The 19,800-nt window shown below is 37.5% G+C and overlaps 1 protein-coding gene and 1 pseudogene across 1 annotated transcript in view; both read left to right on the top strand.

Moving 5' to 3' along the window:
- Window positions 1-719: 719 nt before the first annotated feature.
- Window positions 720-12,449, top strand: LOC129373815 (plexin domain-containing protein 1-like; annotated as a pseudogene).
- Window positions 12,450-14,323: 1,874 nt separating this feature from the next.
- The window catches only part of LOC129374031 (LIM and SH3 domain protein 1-like), a 32,547-nt gene continuing 27,070 nt past the window's right edge, over window positions 14,324-19,800 (top strand). Inside the window, 1 exon segment of the mRNA XM_055052221.1 lies at window positions 14,324-14,639. Within this exon segment, the coding sequence (XP_054908196.1) occupies window positions 14,571-14,639 (69 nt within the window). The 5' untranslated portion in view covers window positions 14,324-14,570.

Here is a 19,800-nt window from a genome sequence, read left to right as displayed (position 1 = left end):
TGGCTCAATTAAATCAACAAAGGCCCAGCATTTATGATGCTCTTGCCCTTGAAGAGATATCTAAACTCCCTTTAGGTACATAAATTAATTATGAATACATACAAACACAGAAATCACAAAGCCTGTTATCAGCAAAATATGCAATTGCTTCACCTACTATATTGTGCAAGGAAAAATGTTACCTGCTGATTAAAAATATACATATAATGTTTATGCCTGAAATACCAGGAACATATCTACAATCACTGATGAGTAAGTTATCACCTTTATTGACAAGGTGTTCATCAAAATCTTTAATTTCGTCTCATTCCATTAAAAAAAATGTGTTCTCTAAATTAGACCCAATTCCTGTACTTCCCCCTAAAAGAAGAACAGATGTTCAGATTGAATCTTGCCACTGACTCACCACATAGGTATTTTGTTACTTTATCCCAATGGCTGTGAATTTTCTAAGTGAACTTTTCAAAACTAAAAAACAAGCACCTAATTCACAAAAAAACTTTAAAAATTGTATATCTGCTTTGCATTAGACATTAGCAGTGAGTTTCAATTTGTTGTTAATATCAAAGTTCAAATTCTGTGTTAAAGCCAATCTGTAGCAAGAAGAAAGGTGTGTGCCACAAATAATTCATCTAGGAAAGTTAGTACAAAAAGAAAGTTTCCAGTTTCCAAAATGTATGCCTCTAAATTTCACATGAGCTGCATTGTAACTGAAACAGATGAGCCATAAGAATTTATTTGCCCCCCATTATGATGAGACGTCAGTGTTCCTTTTACCAAACAGACGCTACATCAGGGTGGGTCCGCTGCTCAACAATCACACGTCTAGATTTACTGTGATATAATTGGCAGCCACAAAGGATCTGACACACAACACAGGGTGGAGAACATACTCTAACAGAGAGCTAAGTCAATAAATATGGTCTTAAACTAATTAAGAAGTACCTCTGAGTGAGGTTGAAAGGTGTTTGCATGCACAGGGATGGGGGTCGAAAAGAGAGGAACAGGTCTGGATATGCCCCCTTCTGGAAAATTTCATTTACCAGCCAAAAAGCTACCGCTCCATGGTTAGAGAAATTCATTTAAATTACTTCCAGATAAAAGTGGATTGTAGCTAAACTGAAGTAAGAGTGAATTTCTCAGGCAATTATCTGAATAATTTAATCTAATACGTAAAAAGAGGGTGTGGGAGTAGTGCCCGCACACAATGGAGTACAAAAATAGAATAAAAGTCATGTTTTCTAACACACCTGAATCAAATACATTTCTCATTACCAGGCCTCTGTAGAGTTGCATAACAGGGTGACTTGGTAATTTAGTCATTTAATGTAGGTGTGCTGGAGTATGGATGAGTCTAAAAGTTGTGAGAAACTTTGATTTTATGTTATTCTTTCAAAAAATGCAGAAACAGTCAGCATGCATTTGTGCCGGATTTAACACAACTACAGCCACAAGAGTGATTAATACACCTAAAAATCAATTATTTGAATGAGAAAGTCAACACTTTGGCAATATTATCCTGATTAAACTAGGGACTTTTTAGCACATTTGTTTTTTTGCCTTTTTTTTTTTGTCTAGTTGTGATGGTATTTTTTAGACATGGTAAATCAGAAAGTTATAAATTATTTGGGCAAGCATTGTATGGAAGCTGGGACACAGATTTCTTCGAAATCCCTTTTTAAACTGTTAGTTTCCAATCACTTTAGCACCCAAATATTCGAGGCAATTTTCCCACCTTCGTGCTTCATGCAACGTTTAGCTAGCTTTGCGAGCTAGCCGTTGTAACGGTTAAAAAAAAATTGCAATAATGGCGGACTCTTGTTAAAGAATGTTTGAGCACAGGTTTCCTCGCCGGACCACAGCAGGTCCGGCAGGGTCACCTCACTCAGTTTTAATCTGCTCAGACACAGAGACTCCCCCACTGGGAAAAAACCCACGGAGCAGCAGAGGCTAACTCTTCGCGGCAGCCGGGCTGACCACGGCAAACATCGCCGGGGTTTCAGGGAGGAAGCTGAGCACGTCGGGGTGATTTCCTGGCTTTTTTCCCTCGGTAACGCTCCTGCTAACGTCCTCCTGTAATCTACTGAAAGCCAGGAACAAGAAAACAGCAAACACGTAGTACAGGAGGAGACCCTCATTTAGGGTTAGATCAGACACCCCGCGGAAACCAAGCGTTCGCATGGGTATATATATATATATGCTGCTTTGTGACGTCACTACGGTGTCCGGGAAAGTGAATAGAGACAAACGAAGTGATAAATTGTTATAAGCAAATACTCTTGCTTTGTTTTTTAACCCGCATTGTTGTCAAAGAAATAACTTCAGTTCTTCTCAAACCTTCTTTCTTCACTAAATATATAGTTAGGCCAATATATAAAGAAAAATAATGGGCTAAAAAACCATAATGGTCTTTGACCAATTATTGTCAAAAAATAATAATTTCTTCTCAAACCAGTTTGTCTTTACAAATATAGATAGCTAAATAAACTATGTATACATATATATAGTGTATACTACATAAATGTAGTATATACTATCTAGTATATAGTACATATGTATACAGTTTATATACAACACACTATACTTGTTTTTTAGCCCTGTTTTGTAATGGGGCTAAAAGACCAAAGAAACAGAGCAACAGTATCCAAAACAGTGTAGCAGCATCAATTGAATTTATGACAACCTCAATTTGTCTGTTCTCATAAATGATATTAATGACTGCTAAATTTTTAATCACTGACGAGCCTTCACAATTGTGACACTTATATGTCCACCATTTGCAATTTTTTTAATCTCTTTCCTACATATTTTAATACTGAGAAATGGTGTAAAAAAAAAACAGATCACTGTCTCAAATTCTTATGATTTGGACTCTTTTTGCAGCCACACCACCTTGAATCTTGTAGACATTGTCATTGTTCTTGCATAAGTAAAGTATTTTAACTACTCAAGTGGAAGATAATCGATTCAACAACTGAAGGTTAGCCCACATATGGACATCAATAGGACAACACCCCACACACAAGATGCCAATTATCCACAGAATGTTGTGGGACATTAAGAGAGCTGTAAATAAAATGAATAAAACGAATGCCTGTAAACCTCAATGAACTCTCAACAATGCAATTTTGGAAAGATGGGATTATGCAAAGCTTTTACTGCTAAAACTTTCTTCTCGTTAAATAATGTGCTTCTGGGATCTCTTATGTTTCTTTGCACATTTAAGCTTAGAATTAAATACTTTCAGCAGCAACTACATATTATTATTATTTTTTTATTTTGAATAAATAATAACCCAGAAGTAAAATCAAAATCTACTTGAATTTTTTTTTAAAAATTTTTTTTCAATTTCCTCTAATTATGTTTTTTCTCACAAAAAGCCTTCCAGAGTTTATTTTATACAATTATTGCCAAACGTGCCAATTTGCACCTCTGAAGAGGTGGTTTTTTGAAGCTAAATAAGGCTGAGGTTGGGTAAGGACAAAAATGTCTGCATGTATAAATCAAATTATGAGGATAAATATACCAGCAGAACAAGAATTTTCCACACGCCATGAAAAGCACAGCACACTGCAAAATAAACTTTTAACATAAGCCAAAAAGATGTGGTTTGAAATAGGGTCAGTTGTCAATTAAAACACCCAAAAGTTTAAACCAAAGCCTACCTACCCCAGTTTGCTTACCAGATATGGTCAGATTTGATTGCAGGGTTTGACAACTCAGTCAAAGCAGAAGAAAAACATTCTATTGTTTTGTATTGTTTCTGCAGTCATTCAACAATGGTTTGCTAACAAAGGCAAGGCAGAAAAATTCAAAGAAAAAGTTTTAATTTCTCTCAAGACTGACTGTCTGAACACAAAACCACAGCTGTAAACATCACATTTTAGAGTTGCAATAAACTGACATATGATTTTCTTTTTCCTTTTGATGGAATGCTGCTTTTATTTTAAATGCATTATATAGACCCATAAAAAATGGCTTCTTATCTCTTTCTGACAGATGTTTTACAGTTTGATCCCGCATCAGCGTGAAGAGTCAGCTGCTGGCTATAGAATTCGGAGTTCTTCTTTGGGGAGAACAAGCCGGGCAGTTCTGGGTGGAGGACTAACAATCAACACGTTGCCAAACAACATGACACATGTAGTGGTGAGAGCTTCCCAAAGTGTTTCTTCTTCAGTAAATATTTAAGGCATGTAATAGTACTTAGGTTTGTAACTTGATGTATTTGTTTTTAGCTGAGGTTAACAGTGCCCTCTTTAGGAAAGAAATATTTACTCCTCTACACAAGCTTGGAACGGCATGAAACATGAGGATATTTTGAATATGTTTTCTGAGGTCTTTGTAACCTGTGATCCACATCATTTTTGTCTTGATGAAGGATTCTGGCAAGTACTACACATGGCGCAGGTTTGGACCTGAGGACCAGCGAACCCAGGACCTGTGGTTTGACATGACAGACGTCCGACATGCCAAGTTAGAGTCCACAGCATTCTGTCAATTCATACAAACAGGCTGTGGTGAGTCTTACTTACTGATATTTGTTTTAATAATTAGAAATAAAGCCACTAACTATATAATTGTTCCACCACTGTCCCACCTGCATACATTTTTTTGCTGTTAAAACTTTTCTCTTTTATTTTGCACATTTGATGAAAAATTTATAGTGTTGATCAACAAAACTGAGAATTCAAACTTAGAATTGATCACTCTTATACAAAATAATAAGAGTGATCCAAGTGTTCTTGCTACCAAGTGTTCTTGCTACAAACACGCTAGAACACTTGGTTTGATTCTTCTCTATTTACCTTCTTTAGAAATTGATTTCTGTTTGCAATAACTTGCAAAAGTATGCATACTCTTTGAATGTTTAAATTAGGTGTCTTGTTGGGATATAAAGTGAGATAAGAATACAATTGTCATAATCACACCATGCTGTGCAGGCGATACAGCAATCATGAGAAAAAAGAATCATTTTTATAAGAGTAAAACGACAGTAAACAGAAAGAAAAATTGCACATGATTTTGAAAAAAAAGGGGTTTTCTAAAACTATCCTCAATATTTAATTTCTTCCATTGAATGCATTGTTGGAATGACGTCTTGTATGCAAAGTCAGACCTTTCCGAGTTTGACTTTTTCAAAATATTAACTGAAAATGTTGGATTTTACACAAATGTGGAAAACTGTTGGTTTTCTTCTAAATGGAGCACCAGTTGTGGTGAAATCTTCAGGTTTAGTAACATTACATCTTGAACTGGCTCTTATTCTTTTAGCAACATTCATGGAGAGCTACAATTTGGACAATGTTGAACAGTGATAAATTAAATTAGAACTGATTTGAAATCCTGGTGGATGAAGAAGCATTAAAAGTGTTATTAAAGCAGTTCAATCTATGTTTACTCTGTCTCTATAGGTCCAGGTCTGCAGAAATAAAGTTTTCACCTTGTCAGAATGTCTTTTTACAAACAGTTGCATATTAAGAATTAACAAGGAAAGTAACAGGGGGCACCCAGATTTGAACTGGGGACCTGTTGATCTGCAGTCAAATGCTCTCCCCTAAGCTATACCCCCACAATATGTATGTTTTTCATTGCCATATACAATGATGACTTCAGATATTTACTGAAAAGATTTCTAGTCTTTTATATGTAGTAGATATATTAAAGTATAAGTTATTTAACCTAATTTCAAAATATTTAGTTATACTTGATGTTAATTTTTTCCCCAAAGTAACGCTGTAGAGATTTAGCAAGCTGACATCTGAAAACCCGGTATCCAGAAAAATAACAGGAATGTTTTGATATTCTTTTGAATTTAACAAAACTGATTGGCTGACATAAAAATATTTGTTTTCATACTTGTTTTGTAGATCAGGATGTTTTAACTCATTTGAATTAATGTATGCAAATATTATTTTGCATCCAACAAGTGTTCAGACTTGAGTTTTAAATATGTTGAAATCCATTGCATCCTCCATTAGGAATTTTTCAGAAATGCCATGATTAGATAAATCTGATAGAATAGCAATTTTGTCTGTAATCCCAAAATTTCTTCCCTTTTGTCAACAAATGTATGAAATCCCGTTTTTTTATTTATTTTTTTAGTTAACATTACATCTACAATTAACTTCAGAATACGAAGTCGGAAGATCCAAGTTATATTTTTGCACTTACTGACTGCTACTTTGTCATTATATCAATTTATGTCTTTTCTGTTTGCAGAGAGTCGCCTTGTCTTTTGACTTCCCTTTTTACGGACATTTTTTGAGGCAGATTACCATTGCAACAGGAGGTACAACTTCAGTAACTTTACAGATGTTTCCAGTAACCTTTCCTCCAATCCACATATGCTCACAGAGCGATTTTTGAAACATATTGTCCCATCTGGTCTTTTTTAAAGGATTCATCTTCACTGGAGATGTTATTCACCGTATGCTGACCACCACACAGTACATCGCCCCTCTGATGGCAAACTTTGACCCAGCTACTCTAAAGACTCCACTGTTCAATACCTGGACAATGGTATGACATCATCTCACATGTTGGCACCCAGATGTCACCCAGATGTTTGAAATTAACTTTTTGTCTGTAGGAAAGGTGTTCGTGGTCCAGTGGAGAGGGTTCGACTTCCAGGCAAAGAGTCAGCTGGAGCCTTTACGTTTCAGGCTGCTCTTTATAAGACAGGAAGAATCTCTTTCAGCTACAGAGAAGTGAGTTACCTGCTCTCCGAGATATGTAATCATAATTCACCAGCTTTGATATTCTGTTTTCTGCTCAACAGATTCCTCTGACACTGGATGTGATTGGCTCTGCCGAACATCCAGTGAAGGCCGGATTGTCAGATGCCTTCATGGTCATGTCATCCACGTCACAATCACCAGGTCAATAGCTGCATTTCATCCACATAATTGCACAATTTGACATTTTGAAAATTAATTTGCTTAATGGAAACATAGCAATTTCCAAGAAAATTGCTGGAAAACTCAAATTTTTTGATGAAAGGTTTTCCTGAGAGAAGAGTCTGACATAGTGTTTTTGGACCACATAGAAATTTGTTTATTTCCCAAAACTGCAATGAAAACACTTTTATTGCATCACAGGAGTCATGTGATCAACAACTGGATGTTACTGCTTTTGAAAAATTTGCAGAAAGATGTCAACAGAAAATAGTAGGAAGATGATGGTGGATCATGTTTTTTTTATTGACTTATTTCGTGAGCAAACTCATTCACATGATTTTAATTGTATTTCTTATTTAATGGGAACACCACAATTGCGAGATTGTGTTTTATTTGACATTAGCAAAATGTCTATAAAGCTTTGCACGCATTTGTAATGGAAACAGCTACTGGCACAAAACACAAGGATCATGGCTGGCATGTTTTTTAATGACTTATCAAATGAACAAACTTATTCTTTGGTGATTTTAACTGCATTCTTATTTAATGAAAAAAAAACCAAATAAATAAAAATAAAATATATATATATATATTTTATTTTTATTTATTTGTTTTTTTTCATATATATATATATATATATATATATATATATATATATATATATATATATATATATATATAAATATATATATATATATATATATATATATATATATAATATATATATATATATATATATATATATATATATATATATATATATATATATATATATATATGAGTGAAGTACCATCTGAAAGTCTCATTGAGAATGTGAATGCAGCATTGAGAACGATCCCTACCAACACCATAACAGAAACCAATGAGCTGATCTACAACTCAGCATCAGTGATCCTTGAGATACTTGGCTATAAGAGCAACCATGAGACCCAATACCCACCATGGAAAAGACGGTTAGAGGCTAAAATCAAGGTAACAAGGAGGGAAGTGAGCCAACTGTCAGAGCTCCACAAGGGTGCAATGAAAAGACCAGTACCCAGAAAGTACAGGCAGATGCCCATACCTGAAGCACTCGAGACTGCCAAACAGAGGCTCCAAGCCTTGTCCAGCCGCCTAAAGAGATACACAAGGGAGAATGAATCCAGAAGGATTAACCGGCTCTTCTCCACTCAACCAGCTAAGGTGTACTCTCAATGGCAGGTAACAATAACAACAGAGCAGACCCACCAAGGCTGGAGACGGAACAATACTGGAAAGGCATATGGGAAAGGGAGGCGTCCCACAACAGCAATGCACAGTGGCTGATCTCTCTACGAGAGGACCACAGCAACCTCCCTGAGCAAGCCCCGGTAACCATCACTGTGACAGATGTCCAAGAAAGAGTCTCAGGTATGAAAAACTGGACAGCACCAGGGCCTGACATGATCCATGCCTACTGGCTAAAGAAACTCACTGCTCTCCATGAGCGAATGGCAGCCCAAATGAACCAGCTGCTACAAAGTGGGACTCACCCTGAATGGTTAACTGAAGGGCGGACAATCCTAATCCAGAAGGATCCATCAAAGGGTCCAGTCCCACCCAACTACCGACCAATAACCTGCCTCTCCACAACCTGGAAGCTCATGTCAGGCATCATAGCGGCCAAGATAAGCAAACACATGGATAAACACATGAGCACGGCACAGAAGGGTATCGGTGTAAATAGCAGAGGAGCCAAACACCAACTCCTCGTAGACCGCACAGTTGCCAGAGACTGCAAAACCCGACACACCGACCTGTGCATGGCTTGGATTGATTACAAGAAAGCCTATGACTCAATGCCGCATACTTGGATAATTGAATGCTTAGAGATGTATAACATCAACAGGACTCTGAGAGCCTTCATTGCAAACTCGATGAGGCTGTGGAAAACCACCCTTGAAGCCAACTGCAACCACTTGCACAAGTGTCCATCAAATGTGGCATATACCAAGGAGATGCTCTGTCCCCGCTACTGTTCTGCATAGGCCTGAACCCCCTCAGCCAAGTTATCAACAAGACTGGCTACGGATACAGACTCAAAAATGGGGCCAATATCAGTCACCTCCTCTACATGGATGACATCAAGCTGTACGCCAAGTGTGAGCGAGACATCGACTCACTGATCCACACCACCAGGATCTACAGCACTGACATTGGGATGTCATTCGGACTAGAGAATGTGGTCGGCTGGTCACAAAGAGGGGGAAGGTCATCCACACAGAAGGGGTCTCACTCCCAGAAGGAACAATAGCAGACATAGAGGACAGTTACAAGTACCTAGGTATACCACAAGCAAATGGCAACCTCGATGAGGTCACAAGGAAAGGAGCCACAGCTAAATACCTCCAACGAATAAGGCAAGTCCTGAGAAGCCAGCTCAATGGCAAGAACAAAATCCGTGCGATAAACAGCTATGCCTTGCCAGTAATCAGATACCCTGCTGGAATAATTAGCTGGCCAAAGGAGGAGATAAAAGCCACAGATATTAAGACCAGAAAGCTACTAACAATGCATGGAGGGTTCCATCCCAAATCCAGCACCCTGAGACTGTACACGAGCCGCAAGGACGGAGGCAGAGGACTAGTGAGTGTGAGAACCACTGTACAGGACGAAACAACTAAGATCCATAAATACATCAGGGACAAAGCCCAAGATCAAAGTGGGAAACACCCCCAAAGGTGGTGGAGAACGCCAGAGCTAAGATCCTGTGGGACTTCCAGATCCAGACAGACAAAATGGTAATGGCGAACCAACCAGACATTGTCGTAGTGGATAAACATCAGAGGAAAGCCGTTGTGGTAGATGTAGCAATACCAAGTGATTGCAACATCAGGAAAAAGGAGCACGAGAAACTAGAGAAATACCAGGGCCTCAGGGAAGAACTGGAGAGGGCCTGGAAGGTGAAGACCACAGTGGTGCCTGTGGTCATCGGGGCCCTCGGGGCAGTAACCCCCAAACTGGAGCAGTGGCTACAACAGATCCCAGGAACAACATCAGACATCTCAGTCCAGAAATGTGCAGTCCTTGGCACAGCCAAGATACTGCGCAGAACCCTCAAGCTCCCAGGCCTCTGGTAGAGGACCCGAGCTCAGAGGATAAGAACCACCCGAGGTGGGTGAGAAGGGAATTTTATATATATATATTTATATATATATATATATATATATATATATATATATATATATATATATATATATATATATATATATATATATCTATATAGACTGAAACCTTTTTAAATGTTTTCTTACTTTTTTAAAGCTAATCAGTGTTGAAAACTGACCAAAATAGGAAAGACAGAAAACATATCAATCAGTTATGGTGGATGTGCCGTATGTTCAGTCTACAGGTAATAGCTATTTGCCTAAACTTTCCCACATCTACTTTGGATATTTAAAATAACTTGAATTATGACAGGAGCAACAACATTTTGCATTTCAGTTTGCAAAGTTATGGGAATAATAAGGGAGGTAAAAAATTAAATTCAATAAAATCAACCTATCTTCTGGTAAGCAAGTTTCCATAATAACTGTTATCTGCTTGTCAGCTGGTGGCTTGGAGTTGTTGTCTGGGAAGTTTTTTTTTTCTATTCTTCCCTGAAAAATGTAAACATGTGGACTAACAGTGTGTTCTATGGTCAGATGACAAAGATTGAGCTTTTCAGCACAACTTTCCAAGGGTCTGTGTTGAAATAGGATAAATATATAAACATCTCCTGCCTACTGTTAAGTCAGGTGGATGCTGAGGGTCTGTTGCTTATCCACAAACTCTGTTAGATATCACTGATTTCTTTTTTGCTGTCGTTTAAATTCCAGGACATTTTGTACAACAACCTGCTGTTCTCTGCCAGGAAACTAAAAAGCAAATTGATATGTGGTTTTGCAGCTGGATATGAATTCAAAACATCAACCGAAACCCAACTTTATTTATAAGCACTTTCATAATAGCAAGCAAGACTGACCAACATCATATAAAAGCAACCAACATAAAACAACCGAGCAAGGGAGGTTATACACAACTTGACAAATAAAATGGTCTCTCTCATACAAGGATTGATGGCAATGAAAAAAGATGGGTTTTCAGAAAACAAGTAAAAAGAATATCTTTGAGAAGATAACTTGTATTTCTCTTCCCTGAGCTACGACTGCCATCGGAAGAAATTCACTGCCCCCAACCAAAAGCAACTAATCAGGCAGGAGGAGGCGTCTTAGCACTGTCAATCATCTCATGCACTAAATGTGCTAATGGCAGGCAAACTTGTCTTTTTAAATTAGCTTTTGCTTGAATTGGTTTTGTGTATTTATTTTGTTTATTGAAAGGTGATAAATAAAGTTTTAGTTACTTACTTTCAGCTTACCGTTTAAGGAAAAAATTTTATCCAGGACCATCAGTGGCCATGCTAACTAGAATGAACATTCACGATAGACTCTTCTCTCAGGAAGAAGGTACTCCTTAGAAGAAAACAAGGTTGGATGGAGGGTGATTGACAGCACTAAGACCCTCCTTCTGACTTTGATTGGTTGTTTTTAGTTAACATTGGGAAAAGTCAAAGGATCTCTGTTTTTTCACAGATTATGTCTTGTACCATATTGTTACATGGTGACAGTTTAAACAAATATGTAAAAAATATATATTTTTAAAAGTTACACACACCATCATTAAGGTTTTTTTTTTTTACCAACAGAAGTGAGCAATGCCATAATTAGTCATTAGACAATACTACGTTTACATTTTATTTCTCCTTTTCAAGATGGAGCTCAGCAAACGATCTATGAGTACCATCGAGTTGAAATCGACATGACAAAGATCACCAATTCATCTGCTATAGAGCTCACACCACTCCCCAGTTAGTGAAGTCTCTCATCTTTCACAAATATTTCATATCTTAATATAAGTTTTAAAACAATTAAATCTCATTTTACTGTTTTTTTTCTCCCCAGCTTGCCTCTTTCATGACAGCTGTGAGCGCTGCCTCTCCTCCAACCAAACGTCTGGTTGCAGTTGGTGTAACGTTCTCCAGAGGTGAGCAGCCAAACAACTCAGATAAAAATGTCCCTCTTTGTTTTATTCAAACATTGTGTTTCAGGTGTTCCGATGGAATGGACCGTCACAGGCAGGAATGGTTGGATTATTCTTGTTCGGAGGAGGTAGGACTGGGACACAGATGTTTGCTTTAATTTGCCTGCGTTTTGAAGTGAAACAGAGTTTTATTACTGTGTGTGTGGACAGAGCAAAGATGCAACTTGTGATGATTACTTCAAGGAGGATGATTTCACGGCTTCTTCTGTTTCACCAAAAACAGAGGACACAACACCTTTAATTCCAGAACAAAGAGACTGTAAAAGAGGTAATGTTTTCCATATGATTTTATTTCTTAAACATAACTACTTCAGAACTGTGGAGCAGATCTAAAAAGCTAAATACACTTATTTATTCCAGATGATGAGATTTTCATTTCGGGCAGTGGTGAGTATTAATAAAAGTTATTACTCAAAAAACATTGTTTCGGATATAAAAACACGGATGTTTATCTTGGCTTCAGATGTGAAACAGAGTCTTCACCAAAAGTAAAGAACTGTCTCACACTGGCATCATAGCCGGGATAGCAGCTGCTCTGGTCTTACTCTTGGCTTTGATATTTGTCGCCATTTGCATCCATTGCTATCCCACTGGCTTATCACCGCTCTACCTCATCCAGGTACACCACACATATAATTCAAATAAATTCTAACATCCTTCTTATGTTAATATTATATTTTCCATTAAATATTGCCAGAGACGCAAAAGCTACTGGCCATCCATGAAGTTCCAAAATCAGCAGCCTGGATACACAGAAGTGGAGGGAGAAGGTCATGAAAAATACAGCATCGTTGAAGCTGGGCCATGTTGAAATGTGCAAATCTGTGCAACCATCTACATTTTAAATTGAAGTTTTACTTTGAAGTTTTACTTTGAAGCACTTTGATTCAATAAAGAAATGGAAAAAAGGAAGTTTTAGTTTCTTGTGCCTTGAACTGAATGTTCTCACAAAATCTTGAGCATGTTGAACAGTGCAAATTTAATTTGTTTTTATTTTTTGTAGATAAAGGTGAGAGAAGTGTGGTGTGAATTTGTAATTACCCTAATTTTTTTCTGATTCCTCTTTATAAAGTCCATTTAAACCAATTTAGAAGTCATTAAAATCAATAAAGAGAGTTTTCTTGTGTGTAATTTAATCTCAGGAGATGTTTTGTGAAGGTTAGTACATTTCTCCTGAAGAACGATGACGATTCCCAACGGGTCAGAAAAATGGAAATAGTTTTCCATATGACACACTGCAAATAGCTGAATGAAATATGTTTTAATTGATAACTGTGATTGAAAAGACCAGAGAAAAATAGTTAAAAAATAGGGTTTTGCTACATGTTTTTTAACCTTCTGTTCCGTTTTACTGTTTGATACTGTCCTACTAGAACTGTTTCACAATAAGACCCCTTTATTTTTTCTCCTCATCTTATTAAGTTGACTGGAAATGTCCAAATAATAAACAGTGACTTCCTGTTTCCCTGAGGCCTAAATATTGTGTGACAGAGGCCTGCTTCAAAATGGGAAAAACACAAGAACATTCAAGTAAGGAAGAAGTGTTTCAGCCTTCATATATAAAAAAAATTGCTGCAAGAATTTGTAGTAATATTTAAATATTGTAAACACATCAAATCATTACACCTTCATCTTACAACTGTGTGAACACAATGGTAAGAAAGAGTCTAAAGCTCACTATTTTTAAAAAAATACAGCTTTGAATTACATCATGTAGTCCCAGAGTCATTTAGCTTACCTTTTAGTTTGTTGAAACAGAAAGACAGTGCTATTTTGCTGAATAAAATGTTATAAATAGGTCCAAACTCCTAATATAGAGTCCAAAGCCTAACCATGCGCGTTAAATTCATTTGTTTTTTCTACATGATTGTGTTTTTCTATGTTTTCCGTGCATGGAAACATGAATGGATGAAATTGTTTGCTATGGCGTTTGCCAGCAGGTGTCGCCCTATACAATTGTTTCACCTGGACATGAAGTAGGACATGCAGTGAACGTGGCAGATGTGTAAAATGTGATTTAGGAGCACTGAATTGGTGGAGTCCCAAAATCTGAAAGATGACTGCATTAGTTTGCTATGCAAGAACAGATGGAGCATAGATAGGACAAACAGGAGGTGCACTGGGCTCGATCAGACATCACTAAATACTGGGTTGCAGCACTGGTTTGCAGTAGTTGGTGGATGGATATTTTCAATAATACATTTCCCATTAAGTCATCTGAGGAGTAATTACTCATTCAATAAAAATTTAGGTGCGAAAAAAGCCCACATTGTATACCTCCCCCCCCCCCCCAACCCCCCCTTCTCTGCACGGACACGCGCGTTGTAAGGAAGGAGAGGAGGACGTCGGGAGCGTGCTTTCCGTGTCTGGTTAGTAGACTGACAGCCAGCTGTGCGGCTACAACAACAATCTCCTTTACTACAGACAACTAGATTCTGGTTTTGGTCAGCCGCCGATCCCGACCGACTTCTGTAGCTGGTGTTTCAAAGCGAACACTCGACAGCACGCTGCCACTTTTGTCCCTTATCATCGCCGGATTGTCTGCTAACTAGCTAGAAGAGCGTTTCCTCCAACATGAATCCGTTGTGTGGCAGATGTAATCAAGTCGTTTACCCCACGGAAAAAGTGAACTGTCTGGACAAGGTAAGAGCTCGAAATATCTTTGTTTTTTCTTCTTTTTTTTATTTAGGGGAATAAAAGAAACCCGGTTGAGTTGTTTTGGACCCTATCTGGGTTTGCTTCTGCCTTGCTAAAAGCGAAAGCGTTCGCGTGTTTCGGTGAATGAACTGAACTGAAGAGCCCAAGAGGAACAGGTACGTCGACGTTAGCAAGCTAGCAGCTAGCCAGCGTCTGGGAATGCGGTGGCACCACAACGTGGTCGAAAAGGGAAATAGTGCCCATCCTGGTTTATCAAGTGCTCCTTTTGTGTTGGTTTTGTGTATTAATTTGGATTAAGGTGTTTATTTGCCCGCAAGCGAGGTTCGATGTGCTCCCGACAACCGAGCCTCGTCTGGGCCCGAAACGACAAAACGCACCACTGCCTTCAAACAGGGCGTTTTTATTCATTATATCGTACGTTTTTACCCTCGCACACAAATCCCCTCAGGTGGAGATATTTCCATCCAGTTTCTGAACAATACAGCACTTTATCCACGACCGAACACGTTTGTTTCCGTGTCCTGAACTCCTCCCAGGTAGCGCGGATTGTCTCAGTTTCACCGGCTAATCTCAAATCGGGGATTACTTGATGAGTTTACTCGTTCGGATTCACTCAAAACACACCGCTAATCTCAGATCAGGGGGTAATCTCATCAATTTTCCCCACCATGACTCTGTCGAGGTCAGACATTGGCAGTCGTGGAACAACTAAAGGAAGTGTTAATGGTGCAAGTCTTGTTCCTGTTTTGTCTCTTAACTCGTAGAAAAACATGGCTGGGCAAAAAAAAAAAAAACCCAATTAAATTCAAGTTAAAGAGTTTTGCAACTATTTAACTGTACAAGACGCTGAAATCACTCGTGCTCAGTCCCTGCTGTACTCATCTGGGTGGGGTCTCTTTGCTTTGAATATGCATTTCAACATCTCTCTTACAGGGGTTGGTGATTGGGACTTAAACTTTTCTTTTAATCAAGATATGTTCTTGTATTGTGAAAATGTGATTTGTCATAAATTTATCCATTACATATAATTTGCTGTTTTAAAGACATATTTAACTTAAAATAAGCTGCATCGGTTACATTTAGACATGCATCAGTTAGTTCTGATTGTTGTTCCTTAAGTGATGCAAAACTAAAAATTTTAGGTTTGTCACAGGTGATGAAACAAGTGAGGTTTTAAAAAAATATATATTTTTTTAAAATCAAATTCAAAACTATTCCCAAAAGTTAAAGTATCCTTGTTTTCTCTATGTGTCACAGTCTTAAAAGCAAAAGTTGAATCGGTGGATCTGACCTCAAGGAATAGTGGTCGGTTATTCAAAGCCTCATTAGCATAACTGAAGTTACATTCTGTGGAAGTATTCTGCTAAGCAGGTCGTGATAATTACAGTGATGACGATCATTTCTTGACAGAATGATGCAGGTTTTTAAAAAGAAAAAATGTGTTCATGGAACTGATGTTGGGTTTTAATTACATCACTAGCTGGTTTCTCGGTCTCATCACTTGATTATCAATTATTTACAAAATTTCCAATATAAGCCTTACTACATTCACTGCTTGGAAAAAAAATGTTTTTTTTCATGCTTAGATGTTTCAAATTAAACAAAGTTTGATATCTTTGTATTTTGTATTTATTCAGGGTAAGCTGCATAAATACAAAAAGCAGATTTGAAATAATGACTACAGCTTTGTAAACCAATGTGGTCCAATCTGAGTACTGTGCTTTTCCCCAATGTCCTGTTAACTCAAAATTAAGTTGTGTAGTATCACCAACTGATAGCCAGACATTTTCCTTCCTGACTTTCTGGTGGAGGACAGAATCACTGGTTCCATTAATTGTGAGAGTTGTCCTGATCCTAAAGAGCCCCAGCCCATCAGACCACCACCATGTTTGACTCTGAGTATGATGATATTTTTCTGAAAGGCTTTAATATACTAGATGCACCCTTTCAAAAATAGCCACTTTAGTCTTGACACTCCATAGAATATTTTCTATAAAGTTTCAGATGATCAATATGTTTATTGGTGGACGTAAGATGGGCCTTTCCAGTGGTTTTGGCCCTGGAAAGATCCCATTTCTGCCATTTTTATAATTGAATGATGAACAGTTCTTTTAACTGAGACTTTTGGGAGTCTAGATGTTGGTTGTTCTGGATGAGTCTTCTTGTGGTTAGCTGGGATCCAAAAACATTAGAAATGGATTTGTCATTTCTAATGTTTCCATCATGACTGATGGAAGTCTTTGTTTTTTTATCTACTGATGAATTTTTTTAGTTTTAGTGTTATTTCTAATGAAAGGATTTTCTGATTGTACATGTCTCCCAGTAATCTTGTCAGGTTCTGGTTTGTGAAATGGAACTTTCTAAAAATATGTGGTGAATCATAATTATTTGATTTTAAAATAAAGGAGAATATTATTTCACAGAAGCCTAGAGTTGGTTTGTATTATTTCTCCTATTAAAGGACAATATTATGTTTTTTCCAGGCATCAAGCATCATTTTACAGCACAATTAATCAAAAATGTGTAACTTTCAGTTGTCATAAAAATGCTGTATCAAATTTGACTTCATAATTTAACCCATGGAAATTGGGCCTCTCTCCTTAAAACCCCTTCTCACAACACGGTGCTGCTATTAAGCCTTTAACAATGTTTTTACCAACGTTGCACTGAGAAATAGCTTTATGAGTTCAGCTGACTTGCAGTTTCAACAGGTGTTTGCTAATTGTTACTGGCTAGTCTGAAGGAGCTGATTCGGGAGGAGGGCTGTGTCTCGAAGGAGGAGCTTGGTCCACCAAGGTGTTTTTCACTGCTGAATGGTTGCTACAGAGATAAAAGTATTTCTCAAACATGCTTGAATTAAAACAAAACTCCAGGTGTTTTTGATGAGAAAATAACATTTATAGTTCAAAGAAAGTCTTTTACATAATACTGCCCCTTTAGATAAAATCAAATTGGATATTAATATATGTTCAGAAGCATTTAGGTGACAAATAAGTAGAAACAGGAGAAATCTGTCAGGTGGCAAGGATATTTTAGTCGACCAATTAGATATTTTGTGCAATGAATGGTTCAAAGTCTTGAGAAAATCAACCACTGTTAAAATCTGCTTATCTGTCAGGGTTGACAGATAAAAGAAGGTGATGGAAAAAGCTCACAAAGCACTTTATCTAAAGTAACATAATCCCCAGACTGGCTGCATCGCTCTTCTGCAGAACGGACATGAATGGTATTTTCTCATTGTGCTTTCAACTGGAATTGATTTACCTCAGAAGCCTTCCGTACCCGCAGCCATCCCATATTATAGGGCGGATCAGACATCTCCAGATAAGTAAAGTTGGTTTGTTACAAAGCTTAGATTGATAGAAATCAAATTGCCACAAGTGCAGTCTGAATGCGCTGTGGAATCCGGCCCAAAGCAGAATGCATTCCAGCAGACAGACACTCCCATGTAGCATGCTCTGCTCCAGGCCTGCAGTGCCATCTCTCTGCTCTGATCCCAGCAAAGCAAGCCAGCTTTCCGTATGTTGACGTTTTCTGCCATTCTGTGTCAGACTCCCCACTTTTTTTTTTCTTCTCAAAACTGCACACACTTCCATCTTTGTTTTAAACCATTCAAGGCTGATCCGAGTATTTTTCCATCGTTCCAGGTGTACATGTGGAGTAGCTCAATGTTCTTTCGCTTGTGCTCTGGTTCTGACCATTTTCACCTTCTGTAGCAGGAGGTGAACAACCAGATCTTTTGTCTGGATTCCTGTAGTTGCAGCAGGTAAAGATGGGAAGTAAACTTTAGCCAGGGCTCTTTTTTACAACTGGTTCTCTGTCTCATTTTGCTTTCATTTGGGGCTTAACATACCAGCTTGTTGCATGAAGTTAAGAACATATTTAGCTCATTTATCTGGAGCATGCCTGTCAGTTTTGTGGCTTTGAAGTCTAGCCAATGAGATGTGTAACAGAGAAATTGCTGTGTGAGCAAAGTGATGTGTCCCAGTTATCTACTTTTAAGATGAACTAATAGATTTTATTTTTAAACAAAAACATTAGTGCAAAGCTTTTCTTCCACTCTTACTGTATCTCCTGTTACTGCATATTTTTTCTAAACTGGCCTGCAGATTACACAGCTCTGTTCCAGATCTTTTGCACATTTTATTAATAGTCTAATTTGATATATAGGCCATTGGGTGGTTACTCTCTTGTTGGACGGTTAACCTGCTGCTTGTTCAAAGGTCTATAAATAGTTTGTGAAACTGGCTTGTGCTTTCCTTCCTCATGTGGATTTTCTCGCAAAAGAGGTGTGCTGCTGTTTCTTGGCTTTGGGTAGTTGTTGCAACAGTTAGATCTTTTTTTCAGCACTGCTGATTGGCTTTTATGCAACCATTAATCACATACTTTGCAAGTTCAGATGGTCAACCTATGCCTCAGGTTAGCCAAATTTGGATTTGAATGTCTTTTTCGGTACTTAAACAGAATTTATTTAATTTTTTTACTTATTTTGATTCAGAGTTATTCACTCTTGCACATAAACTACATAATAATTTTATCCCCACACATAACAAATAAGAAATATTAAAATTGCTGTTTGCTTATTTCTAAACCTTTAGGTAATTATTTTCCATTGGCTTTTACAATGCATTCTGTTACCATTTAGTTCAGGTTTCATGATTTATTGGGATAAATGGCAACAAAACGATTTTTGTACCACACCTCGTTACCATTAAATATGAATTTCACACGGATACAAATAAATATAAAATATTTGATTTCTAGTTGGGTAAGCTCACTCTTCAAAAGTATGAGATTAGATCGATCTTTATTATATATTTTTTAACAGTGAATAAATAAAATTGTTAAAGTTATTAAAGTTTATTAAAGTTATTCTACAACATCATCAGATCATTTTTGGGAAATACAAAATGATCTATTCCAGGCAGCTCCAAGTCAAGTAACATGACCAGCACCTGTTTCTGTTTTCGGTTGCATAAGACTAAATGTTGCATAAGGTTAAAGATTGCATTGCTAGAAATAAAAACGTATTTTCTCTAAGCAGCTTGCTACAATAACCATTGAGGATCTTTTTTTAAACTGTCGCCAGATCACCCAAGTTGTCTATGCTATTTTTATAGAGATATCTACAGAAATCATCTTGTAA

The sequence above is a fragment of the Poeciliopsis prolifica genome, unplaced genomic scaffold, assembly GCF_027474105.1.
Source record: "Poeciliopsis prolifica strain line A6 unplaced genomic scaffold, Auburn_PproV2 SCAFFOLD034, whole genome shotgun sequence".
Lineage (NCBI taxonomy): Eukaryota > Metazoa > Chordata > Actinopteri > Cyprinodontiformes > Poeciliidae > Poeciliopsis > Poeciliopsis prolifica.
The sequence above is the reverse complement of the archived record's forward strand: the minus strand, read 5'-3'. Positions and strand labels throughout refer to the sequence as shown.